Source organism: Ictidomys tridecemlineatus, chromosome 11 (assembly GCF_052094955.1).
Source record: "Ictidomys tridecemlineatus isolate mIctTri1 chromosome 11, mIctTri1.hap1, whole genome shotgun sequence".
Classification (NCBI taxonomy): domain Eukaryota; kingdom Metazoa; phylum Chordata; class Mammalia; order Rodentia; family Sciuridae; genus Ictidomys; species Ictidomys tridecemlineatus.
In genome coordinates, this window is record NC_135487.1 from 126,212,650 (window position 1) to 126,235,952 (window position 23,303).

General features: G+C 51.6%; 1 protein-coding gene across 1 annotated transcript in view; it reads left to right on the plus strand.

The window, feature by feature from the left end:
• Nucleotides 1–2,683: 2,683 nt before the first annotated feature.
• Nucleotides 2,684–23,303, plus strand: part of Iqgap3 (IQ motif containing GTPase activating protein 3) — a 39,501-nt gene continuing 18,881 nt past the window's right edge. Inside the window, exons 1-19 of the mRNA XM_005331393.5 lie at nt 2,684–2,806; nt 5,135–5,222; nt 7,018–7,174; nt 7,904–7,981; nt 9,702–9,778; nt 10,414–10,481; nt 10,570–10,683; nt 10,913–11,091; nt 11,547–11,625; nt 12,200–12,363; nt 13,618–13,705; nt 15,340–15,503; nt 17,292–17,449; nt 19,200–19,321; nt 19,424–19,587; nt 21,379–21,469; nt 22,409–22,576; nt 22,667–22,806; nt 22,909–23,079. Of these exons, the coding sequence (XP_005331450.1) occupies nt 2,770–2,806; nt 5,135–5,222; nt 7,018–7,174; nt 7,904–7,981; nt 9,702–9,778; nt 10,414–10,481; nt 10,570–10,683; nt 10,913–11,091; nt 11,547–11,625; nt 12,200–12,363; nt 13,618–13,705; nt 15,340–15,503; nt 17,292–17,449; nt 19,200–19,321; nt 19,424–19,587; nt 21,379–21,469; nt 22,409–22,576; nt 22,667–22,806; nt 22,909–23,079 (2,307 nt within the window). The 5' untranslated portion in view covers nt 2,684–2,769. The remainder of the gene's footprint in view (nt 2,807–5,134; nt 5,223–7,017; nt 7,175–7,903; nt 7,982–9,701; nt 9,779–10,413; nt 10,482–10,569; nt 10,684–10,912; nt 11,092–11,546; nt 11,626–12,199; nt 12,364–13,617; nt 13,706–15,339; nt 15,504–17,291; nt 17,450–19,199; nt 19,322–19,423; nt 19,588–21,378; nt 21,470–22,408; nt 22,577–22,666; nt 22,807–22,908; nt 23,080–23,303) is intronic.

The window sequence follows — 23,303 nt, forward strand, 5'->3', positions numbered from 1 at the left end:
TGTAACTCTCCTGTCACATCCTCAGCCCTTTTTATTTTTTGAGACAGAAGCAGTTACAGCCTAAGTTGCTGAGGTTGGTTTCAAACCTGCAATCCTCTTGTCTCAGACTCCAGAGCCACTGGGATTACAGGCTCTCCAGTCCTTTTTTAAAATTTTGAGATAGGGTCTCACTAAGTTCCTCAGAGAGGGTGTCCCTAAATTGCTGAGGCCAGTCTCCAAATTGCAATCCTCCTGTTTCAACCTCCTAAATTGCTGACATTATAAGTATGTACCTCCTCACCTGGTTAATGGTTTTACCTTTGAAATTCATGTCCAGTGTATATTCTTTTCCACAGTCTCATGACTATGACCTTGGAGGTGAAACTGTATATAGTGGCTAAGAACTTAAACTTGAGAGCCACAGCCGAGTGAGAATGGTGCCTGGCATACTACCAGAGGAGTGGTTGAGAGGTGACGCCAGCGAGCCATTAAGATGATGATAAGTAAGTTAAGCTGTGTATAATTGCTGTGACTGGATGATGCTGGATTGAAACAGGCTGTCTATTCAGTTGTATATGGACCCCTGCTGTCTGGCAATAGGGCAGCTCCTGCCCAGTTGAGTTCCCATTGAGTTCTGGTGGAGCTCCCGCAGGGATTCCTGAAGAGTTCCTGTTGGTTGGTGAGGTTCCGGTGGAGAGAGTTCCGGTTGGTGTGTGGTGTTCCTTGGAGGGCCGCCCGTGGGTGGCGTTCGCGGGAGTTGGGGCAATAAAGGAGTTCCTGTTTGAACCTACAAGTGCCTCGTGGCGGCTCCGTTATTTTGTGCCCAGCCAGACTGCGGCATCTACCGATTATTAGCTGTGTAGAGCCTCAGTTTATCATCTACATTGTGAAGATTAAGTAAGATGGTTCTTATGATGCTAAATAAAGCATCTGGAATATAAGCACTCAATACATATTGACGTCATGTGTTGGGATATAACTTTGGTGTACAAGAAATACATCTCTACTCGTCTCGGTTTCTTGCCCCAATTCTGCTGGGATTGTAGAAGCAACGTGTGTCAGTTTGGGGGTTTGCTCTCTTCTTTCTCCAAGGGTGGGGCCCAAGAGGAGATGATATGATGATATGTGCTACCAAGTTGTGAGAGGGGAGGCCCATCTGGTCCTCAGCCATCTGTTCACAAAGGTGTCCACTGACACCACCCTCCTTCTTATCCTGCTGACCCTTTCAGGCCCAGACCTTCACCAAGCAGAAGAGGAGGGAACTTGACTTCTTCTTGGCTAGGGAATTTCTGCACAGCTGTCTAAGGGTGTATCTGCCTGGCTTCTGAAACTCTTCGTCTCAGGGTCCAGTACTACTGGAGGCCTTCCCAGCCTCCCCAGGAAGTAGAATATGGAACTCCTATTACCAGGAGCCCCCGGGCACCTGGACTCTCTCTACTTCCCCCAACTGGCAAGAGGCAAGGGGAATGACCCGCTCACGTCTTCAGGGGAATACGCACTGTCTTCAAATCTTACTTTTCTGAGTATTGCCTCAGCACTGAATCTTCTCTGTTCCTCTGAAGGCTGTAGGTTTGGATGGTGTTTTCTGCCCATTCACACGTGAGCATAGATTCAGTGAGCATACATGGCCTGGTTACTTGAATGGAGATAGAAAAATACAAGATGAGGGACCCCATCAAAAAACATGCCAAAAATATTTTTCAGCATAATTATTGTTATAGTTCTCTTTTATTAGTTCAGGTCTTTATTATCTTTCATCAGGGCTACTGCATTAGTCCCCCATTGGTCTCTGTCCTTAGCAACATCTTCCTCCAAGCCCCTGCTATAAGAGGACTCTTTCTAAATTGTAAATCGGGTCCTGATCTAGGTCTAAAGGGCTCCCTGACTGATAACTGCTAACCAGACCCCATCCCAACACCTTAGCATGACACCATGGTTGTGTGGGACCTGGCTTGACCTCAGAGATCCCATCCTGCCTCTCCCTGGCTGAACTTTGTTCTCCCCTGAAGCTGAATTTGGTTTTATTTCTCAAAATCACTTAGAAACAAAAAACAAAAAACCGGGGATTGAACTCAGGGGCACCCGACCACAGAGCCACATCCCCAGCCCTCTTTTGTATTTGGAGACAGAGTCTCACTGAGTTGCTTAGGGCCTCTCTAAATTGCTGAGGCTGGGGTTACAGGCAAGAGCCACCCCTCAGGCTTCTCCAAATCACTTTTTGAACAAGCTGTTTCCGCTGACCCGAATGCCTCTCTCCTTCAATCTGATAAATTCGCTTTCACTTTTCAACCCACATCAGCTGTCAACCTCCCAAAGGAAGACTGCCCAGCCCTTCACTGCAAGGACTGCCTCCCTCCTGTGTGTCGCTGACCCTAATGTATCTGACGACAGCTGTCCGGCTGTCCGTCCTAGAACAGCAAACTCAGCTCCAGCTTTCACTGCATCATCCATCGCTGCTCCACCACCTGCTTTAGTGCACAGCACCTAGTAGGCCCGCAAGCTAGCGAGACCCAAGAAAACAATGGGAAACGGGGCCAGTAACGGGAACACTACGGAGGAAGGACAGAGGCGAGGCTAGGGGCAACGAAGGAGCCTGGGGAAACGGCGAGGCAGGAGAGCGCCGCCTCAGGTGGCCCGCATCCTCCCCACCTGGGCCGCCGGACTCCGCGGCCGAGGACTACAAATCCCAGGGTCTCCCGCGGCGGACACCGGAAGTGTCCTTCCCAGGGTGGCGACGGAGAGGGGCGGTGGCCCAGCGGCGGGAGATTCAAACCTGGAAGAAGGAGGAACATGGAGGGGAGAGGAGCGGGCCGGGGCCGGGCGGCCTGTGAGTGCTGAGAGGGTCCCGGAGGGTCCGGGGGGCTGCTGCTGTGGGGTCGTGGCCATGGCGGGCAGGGTGGCTCGGGGGCTTCGCCGGGCTTGCGGGGCGAGCGGCGGGGGACCTGGCCGGTGCGAAACGCCCCCCGCTGCCGGAGCTTTCCAGAACCTTCTCATCCCCGAACCGTGGGACTGCAGGGCGGGAGAACGCAGTGGCCTAGGCCCCTGAAAAACTCAGCTGTTGCTGGTGACCGACGGCCTTGCCCAGCGCCGCCGAGGAACGGGACTCCTGGGGAACCTGGGAAGCCCTTGGGCTTTGAGACAGCGTCCCTCAGGTGCCCGAATGGCCCGAGAGGCTTGTTAGAGTGCAGATTCCCAAGTTCCACCCTGGAGTTCCTGCTCCGTAGATCTGGGTTGGAGCCCGTAGTCAGCGTTTATAAGGAGCACCCCACCCAGGTGCTGGAGGCCGGTGGTCCTGAGCCTCACTTCCAAGACACTGCTCTAGGGACCGAGATGGGTTGGAAGGGAGGGAGGGCAGGTCTCCGTCAGATCGTCTGAATGGCAGGCAAAACCTGCTAGCTCTTCCTTCACCCCCTCCTTCTCCATTAGGATTGAGAGAGAGAGAGAGAGAGAGAGAGTTGTGTGTGCAAAGTCCTTCAGTCCTCAGTTCATAACTCTGAGGTGATGTCACCCACTTACTGTTTTATTTTCCATGCTCAACAGCCAACACTTGTTCCTTGTACACCCCCTCAGAGGAACTGATGGATTTCCTGTGGTTGGCCAGTGCTTTCAAATCTGTACTTGGAGATGTGTGTGTGTGTGTGTGTGTGTGTGTGTGTGTGTGTGTGTGTGTGTGTGTGTTAGCTTTCATAACTGCCAGTTCATAACTGCTACTGTCCTGCCCTCTCCCAAACCATATTGCTGGATATGCAATATGAGGAAATAGGATCAGGAGTGAGAATGACATTAAATGCTGAGTCAAAGACAGAATCACCAAGCTCTGACTCTCTAGGATCTCTCTGTTTATCCTTCTGGTGGGTGTGTTTCGCTTTCTCTCACCCTTTGTGTTTGATTTTGAATTGTCTTCCCTAAAGAGAAATAAATATATAATATATAATATATATATATATATATATATATAACTTTTTTATTTTATTATTTTTTATTTCTTTTTGAGAGAGAGAGAGAATTTTTTATTATTTATTTTTTTAGTTTTCGGTGGACACAACATCTTTATTTGTATGTGGCGCTGAGGATCAAACACAGGCCTAGAATATAGAGTTGGGAGAGAGGAGGAGGCAGAGCTTAAATGGAGGCTGAGGCTAAGTTCACGTGGGAGGACAATATCATTTAAGGCATTTCCACTTCTCAAGTTTAAATTCAGAATGCTGTCTGCATTTTATTTAACTTGAAAGTTATTTTGCTCCTCGATGACCTATAACAAAAGAATAGCTAAAGTACCTTTGTGGTTTACAAAAATTCTCTTTGCCCTTCCACTTAATCCCAAGTGAGTAGTGTGGTTCTCACTGCTGGACCACCTTTTCTTCTTTCTGTTTGTTTGTTTGTTTATTTATTTCTGTAATACTCAGCACCACATATAAATAAATAAAATAAAGATATTGTGTCCACCTACAACTAAAAAATATATATATAAAAGAAAAAGTAAAGTTCTGGGGGCTAGGAACATAGCTCAGTGGTAGAATACTTGCCTAGCATGCATGAAGCCCTGGGTTTGATCCCCAGCACCATTTAAAAAAAAAAAAAAAGAAGAAGAAGGGGCTGGGGTTGTAGCTCAGTGGTAGAGCACTCGCCTAGCACGTGCAAGGCCCTGGGTTCCATCCTCAGCACCAAATAAATAAATAAAGGCATTGTGTCCAAGTACACCTAAAAAATAAATATTAAAAAAAAAAAGAAGAAGAAGAGTAGAATCCACTAGTGCCCAGGGCCTGGTCAGAAGGAGGTATTGAATGAATGAGTGGCTGTTGAATGATGAATCCTGGGTGGTTCTGTTAATTGAGCCTTTGAGAGAGCAGCTGACTAGGATGGCAGGTCACCCTCTTGGAGAACTCAGAGGCTAATTAGGAATAAATTATGGAGTGAAATTCTCAGCCAAGGAAGGTTCTAGACAGCCCTGCTTGGGCAAGATGGAGGGAAGGAGGAGGAGGATAGGAAGATGTCTACAGAGGCAAAGGAAGAAACGCCTCTGGCATAGGAGGCCCCCGGTAAAGGCCGTCCTGGAAGAGGAATGGGGACGTATCAGGACTCTGAGCAGGGCTGCCTCGGGAAGTCTGCTAAAGCTTCAGTGCTGAGGCCTTCACGGAGCTTCTTCCCTCCGCAGATGAGCGCCTCACAGCTGAGGAGATGGATAACCAGAGGAGGCAGAACGTGGCCTATCAGTACCTGTGTCGGCTGGAAGAAGCCAAGCGGTGAGTGAGGCCCAGCAAGATGGACTCCTCCTGGTCTCCTTTCCCACTCCCCCACCCCCAGGCACCTGCTCCCAAAGCCAATGCAACAGAATGAAGGTCTGTTCTGTGGGAAAGGGCAAGCTAAAATAGCATCTTCTCTCTTGAGGGGGTTATTTTGGTACTAGGGGTTGGCTCAGGGGTGCTTTACCATTGATCTACTCTCCCAGCCCTTTTTTATTTTTTATTTGGGACATTCTCACTAAGTTGCCCAGGCTAGACTTCAACTTGCCTTTTGCCTTAATCTCCCAAGTTGCTGGGACCACTTGCGTGGGTCAGCATGTTCTGTTTCTTTAAAGCAAACCCCAAACATTACATCTTTTTAATCCCTTTCATACTTTAATGCATATTTCCAAAACCTGTGGACATTTGCTTACTTAACCTCAGCGCCATTATAATACCCAACTAAATTATCTGTCAGTCCCTGGAAGATCAATGCCCAGGCCATTTTCAGATTGTCCTGATTGTTGAAAAAGACAACTAGTTTTTTCCCTTCGACTCATTCAAATAAGGTTCTAGAGAAGCTCTCGTATTTCACCTACCTCTTCAGTCTTCTTTAATCCAGAGCAGCTCACCTCCCCGTTTTCCGTTTTTATGTCATTGACTTGTTTAAGAAACTGGATCACTTTTCCTGTAGAACATCCTACATTCTGACTTTATTTGCTTCCTTGTGTCATTCAACTTGTTCCTCTAAACCCCAAATTTCCTATAAATGGATGTTGGTTCTAAAGGCTTGATTAGATTCAGGTTCAACATTTTTTTGACAGACTTCATGGGTGGTGGTGTGTTTCACTTCACATCTCATAGGAGGAACAGTGTCTGCTTGTCCCACTTTAGGGATGTTAGTGTGATCTGGGAGCTCAGGTTATAGCCTTTTCTTTATTTCATTAAACTCACCATTACCTTTCTAATGGCTTCCTCCATGGTTGACCCACCAGAATCTATTATTTTATTGGAAATGCAAAGTAACTGTTTTCTAATTCTATTATGTCTTTTTCATTAATCAGCTGAAAATCTGCTCAAACAAGACCAAACAAAACTTTCCCTCCTCATCTTGGGACTATTTGGTTATTCTACCATCCAATTTATCCAGGAGGAGGAACAGGATAAACATCTAATTCTTTCCTTTTAACCAACAGTCCTTTTGTGTGTGAGGGTGGGAGGGAGTACTAGAGTTTGAACCCAAAGTGCTGTACCAGTGATCTAAAGCCCTAGTCCTTTTTATTTTTTATTTTGAGATAGGGTCTCATTGAGTTGCTGAAGCTGGCCTTGAATTTGTGGTCCTCCTGCCTCAGCCTCCAAAGACTGGGATGACAGGCGTACACCACTGCGCCTGGCCAAAGCTGAGTTATGAGCCACATAACATGAGCTTTCTGCACCCAAACATGAGCAAACATGAGTTTTCTGCACCAGCTTCCCAGGGAACAATGCAATATGGAAGAAGAAGCAGATTCACCTTGGTTCAGTAGACTGTTACGCAGCCAGGCAGACGAGAGCTTATGTTATAAAACAAGCAAAGTCTGTTTAAGCCTCACTGAAGATGGGCAGGTGCAGGATCCCTGAGGGAGGATTTTCTGGGGTCACTGAGGCTGAGGGTTGGCTTGTCCAGGTATTTGGGGCAGCTTGGAAGAAGGTAGGATCAGTCAGGCAACGGGGCAGAAGGGGAAGAGAGTGGGAGGGAGGACAGGTCCTGCAGTTGGTATAAACTAGCATGGCCCACCAGAGCGGGTGAGAAGGCTCTCTGCTTTCCTGCTCCTAGCTGGATGGAGGCCTGCCTGAAGGAGGAACTTCCTTCCCCGGTGCAGCTGGAGGAGAGCCTCCGTAACGGAGTGTTGCTGGCTAAGCTGGGCCACTGTTTTGCGCCCTCTGTGGTTCCCCTGAAGAAGATCTATGACGTGGAGCAGCTGCGGTACCAGGCGAGCACTCTCTACTTTCCTCCTCTCAAGCTACCCCGTCTCCTTGCAGCTTTGAGGGTAGAGTGCCCATATAATTTATTGTCCAAATCTGGATACTTTAAATGATGAAAGAGGATGCTATTAATCATTGCACTGGGACAACAGGTATTAATCAGTGTGTCTCTGTCAAGTGGGCATGGATCATTTTTAGCAGCAAGGACACTTGCTAGGTGTGTTTTAAGATGGCCCTGAAGGGCTTGGGATGGAGCTCAGGGATGCAGCTCAGGGACAGAGCACTTGGGTAGCATGTGCAAGGTCCTGGTGTTCATTCCCAGCACAGCAAAGTTAAAAAGAAAATGATGACCCTGAGATTAGAACTGCTTGCAGACTCCTCTGCCCACAGGCTTCACACAGTGACATATGGGCTTTGCCACCTGAGTTCTTCCTGGGCATGCACCTCTTCTCCATGCTGTAGCCAGCTCAAACCTCCTCTCGGCTCCAGACTCCCCTTTGCTCGATTGTTAGCCCCACCCCTGTGCCGTTAATTCCAGCTGTCCAAGTGGATCATCCATTCCTGGTGGCTTCTCTGTCGTGTTCCTCTGTCCTGGGAGGATGGGAAATCCACAGGGCGGGGTCCTCCGGCTTTCCCCACCCTTTCCTCTTGACTTTCTAAGCTGTGGTCTGCTCTCTGCCCATAAGGAGCACTGACAACTGTGGAAATAAATTCTTCTCTCTTCCCTTCCCTTTCAGGCAACGGGCTTGCATTTCCGCCACACAGACAACATCAACTTTTGGCTGTCGGCCATTGCCCACGTTGGTCTGCCTTCGGTAACACTGGGCCTCAAGATGGTTTCCCATGTTCGGGCTCTGGGTGGGAGCTCAGTGGCAGGATGCTTGTCTAGCATGCATAAAGCCCTGGTTCCATCCCCAGCACCGCAAAGAAACAAAAAGATTGTTGTTCATCTTTACCTTCAACAGTCCCCCCCTCCGACCCCCAGCTCCATAAGCTTTATCTTCCTGGGCTCCCATCTTCATGTATCTTCTAAATGACTCTAAGAGAACAATTCCTTGGGGCTCTGTGTCTTTGAACTGAGTTCCTTAGTCTCTGTTCCACTTCCCTATGGATAAAATGAGGTGAAGGTCTTCTGGCCTGAGTTGCAGCTGCCATTCTGCAGTGGGGCCCCTGTGTAACCCCACAGATATGCTTATATCAGCCAGCCATCTCTCCATGAGAATTCCAATGGAGTAGGGACATCCTTAGGTGGTGGGCTTCAAGTTGGACTCCTAGGCCCAAGACCCTCGCTGGGTGCCTGCTGCATGTTCCTTTACTCTGTGAATCTCAATTTGTTTCTCAACTTTGAAATGGATAAAGAACCCTGCCCTGTTTTATCTTCTGATGGGATTCCATGCTCAGTGCAAAGCCTCTTTGTAAAGAACTACAAGGCATGATAGGATTCTCTAAGGTGTGGTTCTTTTGCATTTTGTTTTCCTTCCCTGTAGAAGGGAAACAGTAGTGAAGAAAGATGCCCTTTTTTTTTTTTAAGATAGAGAGAACTTTAATATTTATTTTTTAGTTTTTGGCGGACACAACATCTTTGTTGGTATGTGGTGCTGAGGATCGAACCCGGGCCACACGCATGCCAGGCGAGCGCGCTACCGCTTGAGCCACATCCCCAGCCCCCTTTTTTGGTTTTTGATGGGAGGCAGAAGCGATGGAGGGCGTGTGCCTTTAGTGGGTCTGGCATTAAGTCTCTAGATTTGATCCTTTATCCTAAGCCTACATGTAACCAAGATGTATTGAGGTTAGGTCTCATTATAGTCACCAGAGAAGACATGCCTGGGGTGACCCAGTTCTTAAAGGGGCCATCACTGATCAGGGCCCTAACTTGGAGGCAGGGATGGCATACCCTGATGTCTTTGTGCTCCCTGGCAACGCATGCCTTGCTGGGCTCCCCAAGGGAACATGGCCAGCCCCCCAGCATATCACCTTTCTGGTGGGAATCTAAGGTGAGGGGCACAAGCATAGGCTTATTGTGGCTATAAGTGACTGGGGCCTGCTTTTCCTGGAAGATAGGGTTTGTATCCTGTGGCCTTGATGGCATCATCTGGGGTTGAGTTAAACCGGGCACCCTGTGACTGAGTGACTGTGGCTGTCTTGGCTTAGTGTGTCCCCAGTGCCGTTCTTTTTTTATTATTTTTTGGTACTGGGGATTAAGCCCAGCGGCACTTAGCCACTGAGCCACATCCCCAGTCCTTTTTTATATTAGAGGCAGAGTCTCACTGAGTTGCATAGGGCCTCGCTAAGTTGCTGAGGCTGGCTTTGAACTCACGATCCTCTTGCCTCAGCCTTCTGCGCAGCCACCGTGCCTGGCTGCCTTTCATTTATATTGAACTGCCTAGAAATGACTAAGGAGACTGACTTAGAAGCCTCGGGCATAGGGGACACACCTCGGGTTGGAGAGGAAGACCCAGTTGCTCCGCTCCTCTGTACATGCCTGGTGCTGCTCAAAGGTCCTCAGTGGTAATAACTGGCTGGTTTCCCCTCTAGACCTTCTTCCCGGAGACCACAGACATCTATGACAAGAAGAACATGCCCCGGGTGATCTACTGCATTCATGCTCTTAGGTGAGAGATCCCAAATTCTGTCTCCCAGGTTCCTCTGGGTAGATGTAACCAACAATTGTCAAGAAACACAATAGGAAGGAGGGAGGGTAGACCACAGAAAGCACCTCTCCAGAAAGTTAGACTCACCCGGGTAAGTTGAGATTTATGTGACATTTATGTGAGAAAGAGCAGTTGGGGTGGATCCTTCAGCTTGTGACTGGGTATAAAGGAATCAGAATAGGATCCATCGAGAGCGTCACATGCAAGCCACTGAGTGTGAATGGCAAAGGCTGTCATTTAACTAAACCACAGACCAGTTCCTGTGGTCACCATGCCATCTCTTCCTGCCTTCCCCTGTCCTTTGTGCCTCCATTCCTGGGCTTGCTGAGCCCTTCCTGTCCTCCGTCTCCATCCTGTGACCTCCTACTGCAGTGTACCCTTTGCGGAGCCTTCCCAGTCCCCTGGACCTCCCACAGCATCTTGCTGACCTTCTGTAGCACTTGCTTTGGGCTGGTGGACAACATTTCTCCCTGTGAATTGGGGGTGACTTGAGGGCAGGCGTTGAGTGGCCTTCTGGTCCCCACAGTGTCCCCACAAACTCACTGTAGGCAGAGTACTGAAATGAACAGGCCCCAACGCCTTCCGTTCTTCCCCAGTCTCTTCCTCTTCCAGCTAGGATTGGCCCCTCAGATCCATGATCTCTACGGGAAAGTGAAATTCACAGGTAAGCCCAGCTCCTTCCCAGACGTCACCACCTGGCCAAGGCCTGGGGATCCCTGGCCTGACCAAGGGCACCTGTGGTCTCTTTCCAGCCGAGGAACTCAGCAACATGGCCTCTGAACTGGCCAAATACGGCCTCCAGCTGCCTGCCTTCAGCAAGATCGGGGGCATCCTGGCCAATGAGCTTTCTGTGGATGAGGCTGCAGGTGGGGCCTGGGCTCTGCCCTGCTGGGAGTCGGCCCAGGGCCCAGTGAACGTGGGAGGACTCCAGGCCTCACAGTGCCCGGCTCTGTTCTCTGGCGTCCATAGGCGTGGGTGGTCAGTTACCTGGCTTCTGGGGATGAAAAGGGGGTGACGTAGAGTGGCCCACAACTGGTTGGGCTCTAGCCTGGCATTTTTCCTGGCCTTCTGACCTGTTCCCGTGTCTCCGCCCAGTCCACGCAGCTGTCCTTGCCATCAATGAGGCAGTGGAGCGAGGGGTGGTCCAGGACACCCTGGCTGCCCTGCAGAATCCCAGTGCCCTTCTGGGGAATCTTCGAGAGCCTCTGGCAGCCATCTACCAGGAAATGTTGGCCCTGGCCAAGGTGGAGAAGGCTGCCAATGCCAGGAACCACGTAAGGACCCCAGGGGAGGGCAGAGCCAAAGTGAGTGGCTGGGGAAGTCTCAAGTGGAACAGGACACCTGGGTCCTGTCTCTAAGTCCCGAAGCTGCTGCTTAGAGAAACTGTAACTAGAGCATCTTAGAGAAATGGAGAGGAACATGGGAGAAGGGTGAGAATTCAGAAGAGTCAACTGGAGAAAAAGCTCTGGCGGCATGGTCTCCAGGGGAAGCCTGAGCGGCTCTGGAATGGGGGACAGGATGAGATTAGGCTGGAGATTCCAAAGGTGGGTCTGGTTTAACTGTGTCAGGGTCAGGGGTTCGACCCCACACTGTCCCCAGAGTCCTTAGGAGTGGACTGACCTTTGGTCTTAGGAAGGTCTACAGAAGAAGAAATCAGTGTAGACAGGGAGGAAGGAGAAGACGACTCCATTGGTCTTCCTAGGAGTCCCACTCAATGTGGTTTTTGCAGGATGACAGGGAAAACCAGGACATCTATGACTACTACCTAACCCAGGCTGAAATCCAGGGCAACATCAACCATGTCAATGGTAAGAGACAGGCCTGCAGGGGTTGGAGGGGCTGAAGGGTGAGCCTTTGCACTGAAAGGCTGAGGGATGCCTTCTCAGGCCAGGAAGCCCTTTGGGCCAGCTGTTACCTCGGGGAAATCTAGGTCTGAGGAGTGCTGCTCTGCTTTCTAGCCATCAGTGTCCAGAGGAGAAGTGGTCCCTCCAGGGAAGTTTCTGTTTGCTTGAAGGCCCAAGGAGGGAGCAGAGACAAAGGGGCAGAACTTTCAGCTCCTGGTGCAGGGGGGCAGTTGGACCTGGGGACCCTTGGAGAAGGGAATGGGGTAAAGATGAAGGAGATCAGGGCAGGAAGGGCAAGATGGGTGGGCATTTTCCAGTTGGGGTTAGAATATCCTCAGGGTCCAGGATGGTAAGATGGAAAGGCTGTGAAGACCAAGCTGGAGAATTGGGGCTGGACCAAATGGGCCCTGGAACCCAGGGGGCAAGGGTGGAGGTAATTCTGGGCCTATAGGAAGAAGCAGATTCCCAGGGCTGGGCTGGGCTGTAAGAGATGGGCTGTCTCTCACACTAATCATCGTGGAGTCTTGGTCTTTATCAGTCCGTGGGGCTCTAGAAGTCATCGATGAAGCCCTGGAAAGACAGAGCCCTGAAGCCTTGCTAGAGGCCCTTCAGGACCCTGCCCTGGCCCTGCAAGGGGTGAGAAGAGACTTTGCTGACTGGTACCTGGAACAGCTGAGCTCAGACAGGGAGCAGAAAGCACAGGTGAGGCTCTGTTACCTGACACTCTTCCTGCGAGGTAGGAGAGGGCTCTTCTCAGCGTCTCCACTGTTAGTTCTTTGTATTCAGTAGGATGTGATCAACTGCTTAGATGGTTCAGTCACCCCAAAGCCTAGTGCATGAGACTAACCAGCTTCTACTCTCTGACAATCCCTCAGACTAACTGGGAGGGACCCAGGAGCCGTCTAGTTGGCAGACTCCCCCATTGCTGAACTGAGACCTCAACTTAGTCTTGTTTTCAGTGCTGCGGACTTTCTCTCTGACACTGTGGACATTTGTGTTGTCTAAGTTGTTGTTTCAAGTTCTTGGTAAGAAAAGTTAACGATGGGTTAATTGCCTGGGTGTCATAGTGCACACCCGTAATCCCAGCTGCTTGAGAGACTGAGGCAGGAGGATCACAAGTTCCAGATCATTCTCAAAAACTTAGCAAGACTGTCTCAAAATAAAATAAAAGGGAGGGCTGGGGTTGTGGCTCAGTGGCAGAGCGCTTGCCTAGCATGTGTGAGGCACTGGGTTCAATCTTCAGCACCACATGTAAATAGATGAATAAAATAAAGATTCATCAACATCTAAAAATATTTTAAAGATATAAAGGACTGGGTGTCAGATGCAGTGATACCCATAATCCCAATGATTCAGGAAGCTGAGGCAGGAGAATTGCAAGTTTGAGGCCAATCTGAGTAATTTTGTGAGACCCTGTCTCAAAATTTTAAAAATAGCTGGGGCTATGACTCAGTGTTAAAGTACCCAGGGGTTCTTGGAGGACACTTGTAATCCAAGCAACTCCAGAAGCTGAGGCAGGAGGATCACAAGTCCAAGGCCAACCTAGGCAACTTAGGGAAACCTTGTCTCAAAAACAAAAAATTTTTTTAAGAGATGGGGGTATAACTGAGAGATAGAACGCACCTAGGTTCAATCCCCAATGCCAATAATAATAATAATAATAAGAAGAAGAAGAAGAAGAAGAAGAAATAAATAGAAAGGGCTGGGAATGTAGCTTAGTGATAGAGCACTTGCCTAGCATGTGTGAGATTCTGGGATCAATTTTCAGTACCAGAAAAGAAAAAAATATATATATGGGTTAATAGGATGGGTTGACCAGGTTATTTTGCCTAAAGGCAAGAGAGGTAGGACTCGGGGAGGGTGGGTTGGTGGAGCTGGGAGCTCTTGCTGGCCACTCCTGAAGCATGTCCCAGGTCCTGGAGACTTTTCTTTTACTGGATCTCTTCCCTCTTTCAGGAGCTGGGCCTGGTGGAGCTTCTGGAAAAAGAGGAAGTTCAGGCTGCTGTGGCTGCAGCCAATACCAAGGGTGATCAAGAGCAAGCCAGTAAGTCCTCCCCAGGCCGAGGCCCAGACTGGGTGGCTCCCAACCCCTTAGAAGAGCATCCCATCCCTTCCCGGGTTCTGTACTGAGCAAGGCTCACGACTGCCCAGTGTCCCAGCCCAGCAAGGGACTTTCCCCCTCACATACTCTGCTCCCATTCCTGGCTGGCTTGAGGGACACTACAGATAAGTTAATCAGGGCCTTAGAGATAGTGCCTTGTCAGTGCTGCACTGGCCTGGACTCCTGGGAATGCAGTTTCCATCTGGGCAGTTCACCTATAATTTTGACAAGTGTCAACCTGCTTGAATTTCTTTGGCTTATGAAATGTAGTGATTTCCCAGGTGAGAGAAGAAACTCATATTCTAGCTCAGTTTCCTTTGAAAACATTACTTACGAATATCATTCCTTATTCAAAGAATGTGAATGAGTCATGATTTCCCTCCAAGAGGTCAGTCTGTCTAGCCAGAGTGAAGACAGGGATGCTCAGGCCAGCTACCGTGGCCTGCAGAATTAGATCGGTCACGATTGCTTGACTCGGTGTGACTTGCTGTCAGGTTCTGAGGTTGCTTGGTAGCCATTTACCTATGCCTAGCAGCTTTCCAACGCCAGCTCGCAGTAGCCCCCAGGTCACTCCTGGCTAGCTGCTTGCCTTATCTGCGTGGCTGGAACATTCCCGCTGGCTGTTGCCAGAGGAATCTCAGATCAGATCTCCTCTCCCTTGTTGAACATCTTCAGATCTTCGTGGGTTCTTTCATTATTTATCCTCCACTTTGGTCCTATCTCCTTGGCCTGGCAGATAAGACCTTTCCAGAATTCTTCCCCACCTCTCCTGTCCGCATTCCATCCCGCTCTGCTGAGCTGAGGACCTGCTCCTGATGCCCCCAGCCTTTCCCAGCACCAGGCCTCTGGTCCTCTGGATTGCATCTCTCCCACATTTTCACCTGTCAGGAGCAGACGGAGACACCTCTTAGAGCTGTCTCAAAGACATGGTTTTCCTCCGTGAGGCCTTGCTGCTCTTTCGCAGCCAGAATCCCTCCTCCTCTGCTGCTCTAGCCTTCCCTGGGGACAGGGAGAGTACTTCTCACCTGGCCTTGACAGCAGTGCTCCGCGGGTATTTTTGTAGCCGTATTTCTCCCCAGGAGGCTGTGTGCTCCTTGATGCCAGGGTCCACATCTGCCCAGAGTTTATAAACTGAAACTACTCAAATGCACCATGGCCCCCTTCGAGTTTATTCCCGCCTGTTGGAGCTGGTTCCATACTCCTCTGTGCTGTCACCAAGGTTTGGTCCCTGGAGCCCCTTGACTAAGCTTCTCTTAGTTACGCTTCGTAGCCACCTGTCAATCTTGTGCTCACTATCTTAGGAGCTCACCTCTGCCTTGACAGCCGCTCCTGTTCTTGCTGAGCTACTCTACTTCCAGGCCTGACAGATTGCTTCTTCAGGAGCCTCTTCTTAAAGCAACCCAGCCCCTTTTCCTCCTGAACATTTAGAAACACGTTTTGAGCCTGAAGAATGAATGGCTTTCTAGAGCGGTTACAAGGCCATTACCCCTCGGAGGTCCCCCGCAGAGCCCAGTTGCCAGGAGAACTGGGGCAGGGAAGGCTGAGCCTGGGCATCCTCTTGCTTTCCTCCCCTGCAGTGCTCCAGGCTGTGAGGCGGGTCAACAAAGCCATCCAGAGGGGAGTGGCCGCTGACACTGTGCGGGAGCTGATGTGCCCCGAAGCCCAGCTGCCTCCAGTGTATCCCTTTGCCGCCACTGTGTACCAGCAGGAGCTGGCAGTGCTCCAGCAACAGCAGCAGGGGGTAAGCCCAGAAGGGCAGGGCCAGGGGCTGCAGGCAGAGGGACCAGGGCAGTCCGTTCTCCCAGATGCTGGCAGGAGATAGGCCAGGGAAAGTGCTGTCACTTTTGCTTTCCTGAGCATTACCTAGCCAACACCCCTGAGCAAACCCTGCTCCGCACTCACTTAGTCCTTAAGGGGACCCCGCTGGGTAAGGAGGAGTATTTCCATTTTAGAGGTAAGGAAACCGAAATGCAAAGTAACTTGTGCAACCAGCAATGCTGGTAGTGAATGCGAGGTAGAATGTGCTGGAAGCACATGCTCTGAACAACTCCACCGTTCACCCCAGTCCAGTCCGTCCAGCTTCTCTGACAGTGAGATGATGGGACCTCGCTCAGGGACTCCCTGTCTATGGGGGAGTTATAAAACCCCTGTGGGTCCAGACAGAGACAGGAAGGGAGAGCAGGCGACGTAGCTGCAAGAAGGCTTTGGAGCAGGGGGTGAGGCAGCAGAGCCTGGGCCCTGAGAAGGCTTCCAGAGACAGGAGAATCGTCCACCCACAGCAGGCATTTGCAGGGCGGCCTCCCTGGCACAAGCTGCGCCTTCAGGAGGAGCAGTCGCCACCTGCGAATCCCCTTAGAACAAGGAAGCGCGGAATGAGTACCAAGAGGTAAACCAGAGCGAGTGAGGTTAGGGACTTCAGAGGCCCCAGTTTATGTCTGCTAGTCCTTAGCTGTGTGACATTGGGCAAGTCGTTCACCCTCTCCACCCATCACTGTTTTGTGAATAAAAAGGGAACAATAAGCCAAGCATGGCGTCTCATGCCTGTAATCCCAGCAGCTCAGGAGGCCGAGGCAGGAGGATCGTGAGTTCAAAGCCAGCCTCAACAACTTAGTAAGACCCTAGGCAACTCAGTGAGACCCTATCTCTAAAATATATATAAAAGGGCGGGGGATGTGGCTCCTTGGGTAAGCGCCCTCTGGGTTCAATCCTTAGCGCTTGCCTAGCATGCATGAGACGCCAGGTTCGATCCTCGGCACCACTTAGAAATAAACAAATAAAGGCATTGTCTCTACAACTACCAATAATAATAATAATAATAATAATAAAGGCATGGGGCAACAATCATGTATCTACCTCATTGGATTGTCATAAGGATTCAATGAGTTAACAGGTGCTTAGAGAGAGGGCCTGGTAAGGAGGTTCTGGCTATCTTTACTATTTGTTGTTATTTGCACTGTTCTATTTATAGAAAGCAGGAAGGGTGCTCAGACAGAGAGAATAGCATCAGCAAATATTTGAAGAGGAGGCGGATGAGAAATGGGTCCAGGGCCTTGCCATGCGCAGCACAGGGTGGAGGTGCCCTCTGCCCCCATCTCTGGCCTAGCGCAGTTCTCTTTTCCCCTGGTACTGAGGATGAAGACCAGAGCCTTGCTCTGCTATCAGCCCAGAGCAGGACTGACGTGAAGTAGAGACTAGAAGGTCTCTGGCAGAGTCCACTGCTTAGGTCTGCGCTCTGGAATCGGCAGTTGGGTCAACAGACATTATTGGCCCCGGGCTTGGCTGTGAGATGGGACTCTTCATGATACTCGCCTCATTGGCTTGTTATGAAAATTAAATGGTGCTATGTGTGAAGTGCTTCTAGTTGCACAGAGTAAGCATCCCCAGGTTTTGAGTACGATTGTTGTCAGTGAGTGAATCCAGACCCCGGGCTTTGAGCATAGTCTAGGGGATGGTAGGACCCTGGGCAGGCCAGCAGGATTCCCCCAGGAGCCCAGCTGCCCCTTGGGAACCACCCTCCCTCCCGTTGCAGGAGCTCTGCCAGGAGGAGCTCTTCGTGGCTGTGGAGATGCTGTCGGCCGTGGTCCTCATCAACAGGGCCCTGGAGGCCAGGGATGCCTGTGGCTTCTGGAGCAGTCTGGCGGATCCTGCCACCGGCCTGGCGGAGGTGGAAGGAGGAAATGCTCAGCGGTGAGAAAGGTTCCGCCCTGTGGGAGCCGGGGATGGAGGGAATATGGATGAGACTAAGACTTGTGCTGGAGATCAGCCTTTAGCGGGATGCTCCACCCTGGGCCCAGGCGCCCTCGGGTCTGTTCACAGCTCTGGGCCTGTTCTCCAGTGTGGGTGAGTTCGTTCCCCTTGTCTCCACTGACGGATTCTTTCACAGCAAATGTTTGAGTAGCTAACCCACAGGCCAGGTACTATTCTAGGTGTCGCTCTCCTCAGACCTCCGTGAGAGAGCAGGAGAAGGGTGATTACCAGAGGGCAGGCACACGGGAGGGGCGGGCTTCCTGTTCCCACTGTGCGATTTCAGATGACCTTCTGCATGGGGGGTCATCCAAGAGGGACCTAAAGGGCCTAATGAGGCAGAGGCCTAAGAAAGAAATATTCTGGGTGCATTCAGAGGACACCAGGAAGGACTGGGCTGTTAGCTCAACGGCCAAGCGGGTGCTTAGCATGTGCAAGGCCCTGGTTTGATCCCATCCCTGGGGCCACAAAAAGTGAAAACAGAACACGAGGAAGCCCGGGTAGCAGGGTGACCTGAGGCAGGGAGAGGAGTGGGAGGTGAGACGGGGTAGCAGAGGCCAGACCATGGAGGCCTCTGGATTTTACTCCAAGTGAGCAAGGAGGGAGACAGCTTGACCTACTTTAGCAGGGTCGTTCTGGCTGCTGGGCTGAGGATCGATGGCAGGGATGCGAGGGGCGAGGCAGGAAGACCTGGTAGGAGCTATTAGAGCAATCCAGACACTAGTGATGGGCTGTGGCCCAGGGCAGCAGCAGTGAGGGTGGAGAGAAGCGTCAGCTTGTGGCTGTTTTGAAAGCAGAAGTGGCAGGGTTGGGTGGTGGAGTGATGTGGGATGTGACAGGGAGTGGAATCGGGTATGACTTCAGGGTTTGGGGCAAGGAAGAGACCTTGGGACACAGTTTAATGGGGAATCAGGAGTCCAGATGTGAGCTGAGGGGTGTCTGCGTTTTTGTTGTTGTTTGGTACCAGGGATTGAACCCGGGGCGCTTAACTGCTGAGCCGCAGCCCCAGCCCTATTTTGTATTGTATTAAGAGACAGGGTTTCTTGGGGCTGGGGATGTGGCTCAAGTGGTAGTGAGCTCGCCTGGCATGCGTGTGGCCCGGGTTGGATCCTCAGCACCACATACCAACAAAGATGTTGTGTCCGCCAAGAACTAAAAAAAAAAAAATTAAAAAAATTCTCTCTCTGTCTCCTCTCTCTTAAAAAAAAAAAAAAAAAAAAAAAAAAAACCAGAGACGGGGTCTCACCAAGTTGCTTAGGGCCTTGCTAAATGTCTGAAGTTGCTTCGAATTCCCATCCTCCTGCCCCAGCCTCCCAGGGCACCAGGATTACAGGTGTGCGCCACCGTGCCTGGCCCAGGTGCTCCTTGTACACTCGAGTGGAGGTTCTGAAGAGGCTGCTGGATATCTGGCAGCTGGAGGTGTGCCTTGGGAGTCATTAGCATTTAAGTCCTGAGGTTAGGGGTGAGAATTCAGGGAGAAGAGTTCTACAGACAAAAAATTAGGATGCACCTAATTTTCGGGAGAAACCTGCAGAGAAGCCTTAGAAAGAACTGCCTGAGGCAGAGGCAGGGGTGAGGGTGAGCCCAGAGAGTGTGCTGTCCCGAGGCCACGAGAGGAACTGGCTCAAACGACTCCTGACTCTGGCTGACAGTGCACACACCACTCACCTCGCTCCCCTCTCCCTGCTGCCAGGTACTTTGATGCCTTGATGAAGCTGCGACAGGGACGTGGAGTAGATGGGACCTTCCTGAGCTGGAATGACCTGCAGGCCACCGTAAGCCAGGTCAACGCCCAGGTCCAAGAAGAGACCGATCGTGAGTATAGTCCAGGCCAGGGGGAAGGCGGTCTCACTAAGGCAGTCCCTTCCCTTGGCCACAGTTCTGGGGCCTCTGCCCATCTTGGTCTCTCTTTCTCAGAGGTCCTTGCAGTCAGTCTTATCAATGAGGCTCTGGACCAGGGCAGCTCTGAGAAGACCCTGTCTGCCCTGCTGCTTCCTGCTGCTGGCCTGGAAGATGTCAGCCTTCCTGTTGCTCCTCGGTATCATCTCCTCCTTGTGGCAGCCAAGAGGCAGAAGGCCCAGGTGAGGTTAGGCTGGCCGGGTGGGGTCACCAGAGCAGGAGGAACAGCCCTGTGGGTACAGCTGTGCCCAGCATGCACCCAGGTAGAGCTCCATCCTGATGGCCACACGCCAAGGTGTGGGGCACAGGCAGGATTCAGATCTCACGGGGGAAGCATGGTTCCAATTGCCAGGGCCCTGGACAGCAAGTAGCTGGAGGCTGCAGGAGCCACCCTATTGCCGGACAGCAAGGGTCTACATACAACTGAATAGACAGCCTGTTTCAATCCAGCATCATCCAGTCACAGCAATTATACACAGCTTAACCTAATTATCATCATCTTAATGGCTGCTGGTGTCACCTCTCAACCACTCCTTCTGGCAACATGCCAGGCACCATCCTGATTCATCTGTGGCTCTCTACAAAGCACTAAGCAACTCAGTGAGACCCTGTCTCTAAATAAAATACAAAATAGGGCTGGGGATGTGGCTCAGTGGCCAAGTGGCCCTGAATTCAATCCCTGGTACCAAAAAAAAAAAAAAAAGTACTTCAGCAGGACACAGTGGCACACTCCTGTAATCTCAGTGACTTGGACGACTGAGGCAGGGGAATCAAATTCTAGGCCAGCCTGGGCAACTTAGTGAGACCCTGTCTCAAAATAAAAAGGGGCTGGGGATACAGCTCAGTGGTGGAGCACTCAGGTTCAATCCCTAGTACTGATAATAGGATCCTTCTTTCTCTCTTTCTCTCTCCCTTTCTCTCTCCCCTCCCCCCCACTCTCTCTGCGCCTGGCACATATTTATTAAGAAAATGTTAGCTTCCAACGTCTGCTACTTATGAGGAGAGTTGGGTGTCAGTCTGACACTGTCACAGGCACAGGCTGTGTTGTCCTGTGGTCTCACCTAATCTTCCTTCTACTTTGTGAAGTTTGTCGGATTGAGGCCTGTGGAGCAAGAACAGTAAGGAGTAGGTAAAGGTTGGGGCCAGGACCAGCCTGAGAAAGTATGAATTGAGGTGTTGAGAAGTGGGGGTGGGGACTGGTAGGTGGAGACTCCAGAGTGGGCTGTCCCTAGGCAGGGCTGAGACACAGGGCAGGGAATGGAGCTATTGGGAAGGTGGCAGAGACTGAGATGTTGGTTGGAGTGGTGCACACCTGTAATCCTAGCTACTCGAGTCACTGAGGCAGGAGGATCACAAGTTCAAGACCAGCCTGGGCAACTTAGCAAGACCTTGGGAATGCAACTCAGTGGTGGAGTGCACACGGGTTCAGTTCCTAGTCCTGAGGGAAAAATAAAAAAATACATTGAAGGTATGAGAAGATAGGCAGGTAGAGACCCATGGACAAGTGGAATCAGTGCTTGGGACAGCCTGGATAGAAAAAGAGCCTTCTGAAATTGAGTGCAATGGCACACGCCTGTAATCCTAGTGGCTCAGGAAGCTAAGCCACTAGGATTAGATTAGGCAGGAGGATTGTGAGTTCGAAGCCAGCCTCAGTAGTATAGCAAGGCTGAAAGCAACCTAGCTAGACCCTGCCTCAAAATAAAAAAGGGCTGGGGGTGTTGCTCAGTGGTTAAGCACCCCCGGATTCAGTCCCTAGTATCACACACACAAAAAAGAAAGCCTTCTGTGCCTGGGTGCCTGGTGGCAGTCCCAGGGAGCCACAAGGCCATGCCTGCGCAGGAAAGAAGGGAATGAAGTTTGCCATCGCTGGGTTCCTGGTGTCTGCCTGCAATTCAGCTCTCCCTGGCTCCTTAGCCTGGGAACCTGGAGAGGTCAGCCTAGGGTCTTATCTTTTTTCTGTCTCAATTTTCCAGGTGACAGGTGATCCTGGAGCTGTACTGTGGCTGGAGGAGATCCGCCAGGGAGTGGTCAGAGCCAACCAGGACACAAGCACAGCTCAGAGAAGTAAACGGGCTGAGCAGGGGCACTGGGAGGGCAGGGGAGGACACAGGGACTCGGCAGCATCCCAGATAAGCAGCCACCCAGCACCCCCACACCCCACCCTGCCTCTCCCTCCAGCTTCTGAGAGGAGGCAGAACAGGAGGCTTGCTGCCTGTACCACAGGGTGGATTTCCTGGCAAGCAGCAGGGCAGGAAATTCTTAAGGAATGGACAGCCTAGCCCACCACTGCTTCCTGCTTTGCCCTCCTGTGGGCGCTTTCCCTGCAACATGAGCCTATGAGATCATGGGGTGGCCCAAAATCCACCCCATTTCTGCTGGTCGGTTGAGTTTTCTTCCAACAATGAGCTCTGGCTTGGCTAGAGAATGTTGATCCTGGGGAGGAGAAGAAAGGTTGGCTGGAGTTGGAGGGGAACGGGCAGGATTGACCCTGGTGTGCTGGGGGTACTCAGGGGGCCGGTTTTCAGGGTCTGTGGGGACTGGAGGGCAGGTGCACATTAGCCCTTCCCACTTCTGTACTCTCTTCTAAGAAACTGTCCCAGAATTCCTTGCCCATATCCATCTTTGACCTTGGAATGAGCCAATGTTGCTTCCCTTGAGCGCCTGCCTGCCTGGCCCACCTGCTTCCTCAGGAGCGTCCCGCACGGCCAGCTCCTCCTTCAAGCACAGCACCCGCTGTTGCTCCTCATGACTGTCTGTCCATCCTGGGATATCCCCATCTCCATCAGATAGGGTGACCTCATGGCCTTCTATTTTTTTTAATTTTATATTTATGTGGTGCTGAGGATCGAACCCAGTGCCTCACACCTGCCAGGCAAGCGCTCCACCACTGAGCCCCAGCCCCAGCCCTGTCCTCCTCTTTTGAGTCCTGCCCCACTGGGTAGGACAGGGCCTGTGGGAGGGACTTGGAGGGCAGGACTGACTGCTCTCTCCTGTGCCTGTCAGTGGCCCTCGGTGTGGCTGCCATCAACCAGGCCATCAAGGAGGGCAAGGCGGCCCAGACAGAGCGGGTGTTGCGGAACCCTGCCGTGGCCCTCCGAGGAGTGGTTCCCGACTGTGCCGATGGCTACCAGCGTGCCCTGGAGGGTGCCGTGGCCAAGAAGAGGCGTGCAGGTAATGGCCCTGCTGGCCCTCGGCTCCTCTGCCTACCCCGGCCAACTCGTGCCTTGTCAAACCTTGTCTGCTTCCGTGGCTCCTGCTCAGGGGACACGGCTTTCTGGGTTCAACATGACATGCGGGATGGCACCGCCTACTACTTCCACCTGAAGACCTTCCAGGGCACCTGGGAGAAACCCCTCAACGGCCACCTCCACACCTCCCACCTGAGTCGTGAGGAGATCCAGGTGGGCAGGGACCCTTCCAGGGCAAGGGGTCACGGACGGGTTACCCTGAAGGAGAGGCCCCTACACGTCAGAGGACTTAGGCTTTCTCTCCTGCCTCCACAGTCGGCCATCACCAAAGTCACTGCTGCCCATGACCGCCAGCAGCTCTGGAAGGCCAACGTCGGCTTCATCGTCCAGCTGCAGGCCCGCCTCCGTGGCTTCCTGGTCCGCCAGAAGTTTGCTGAGCGGGCACACTTTCTGAGGACCTGGGTCCCAGCTGTCATCAAGATCCAGGTGCATCTCGGCTGTCTGAGTGTCCTGGGCCCGGGCTGACCTGAGCTGTGGGGTGATCGCTCCCCTTCCTCCTGACCGCGGGATTGGGAGGTCCTGGGCCTGTAGACGGTGGCGGTGGAGCACAGAGCCTGGAAGGGACAACTGAAGGTGGAAGCCAGCCCTGCCCCTGTTAACTGTGTGACCTTCAAAGTCACTCTCTGCCTGTTTACTCCCAGAAAAATAAG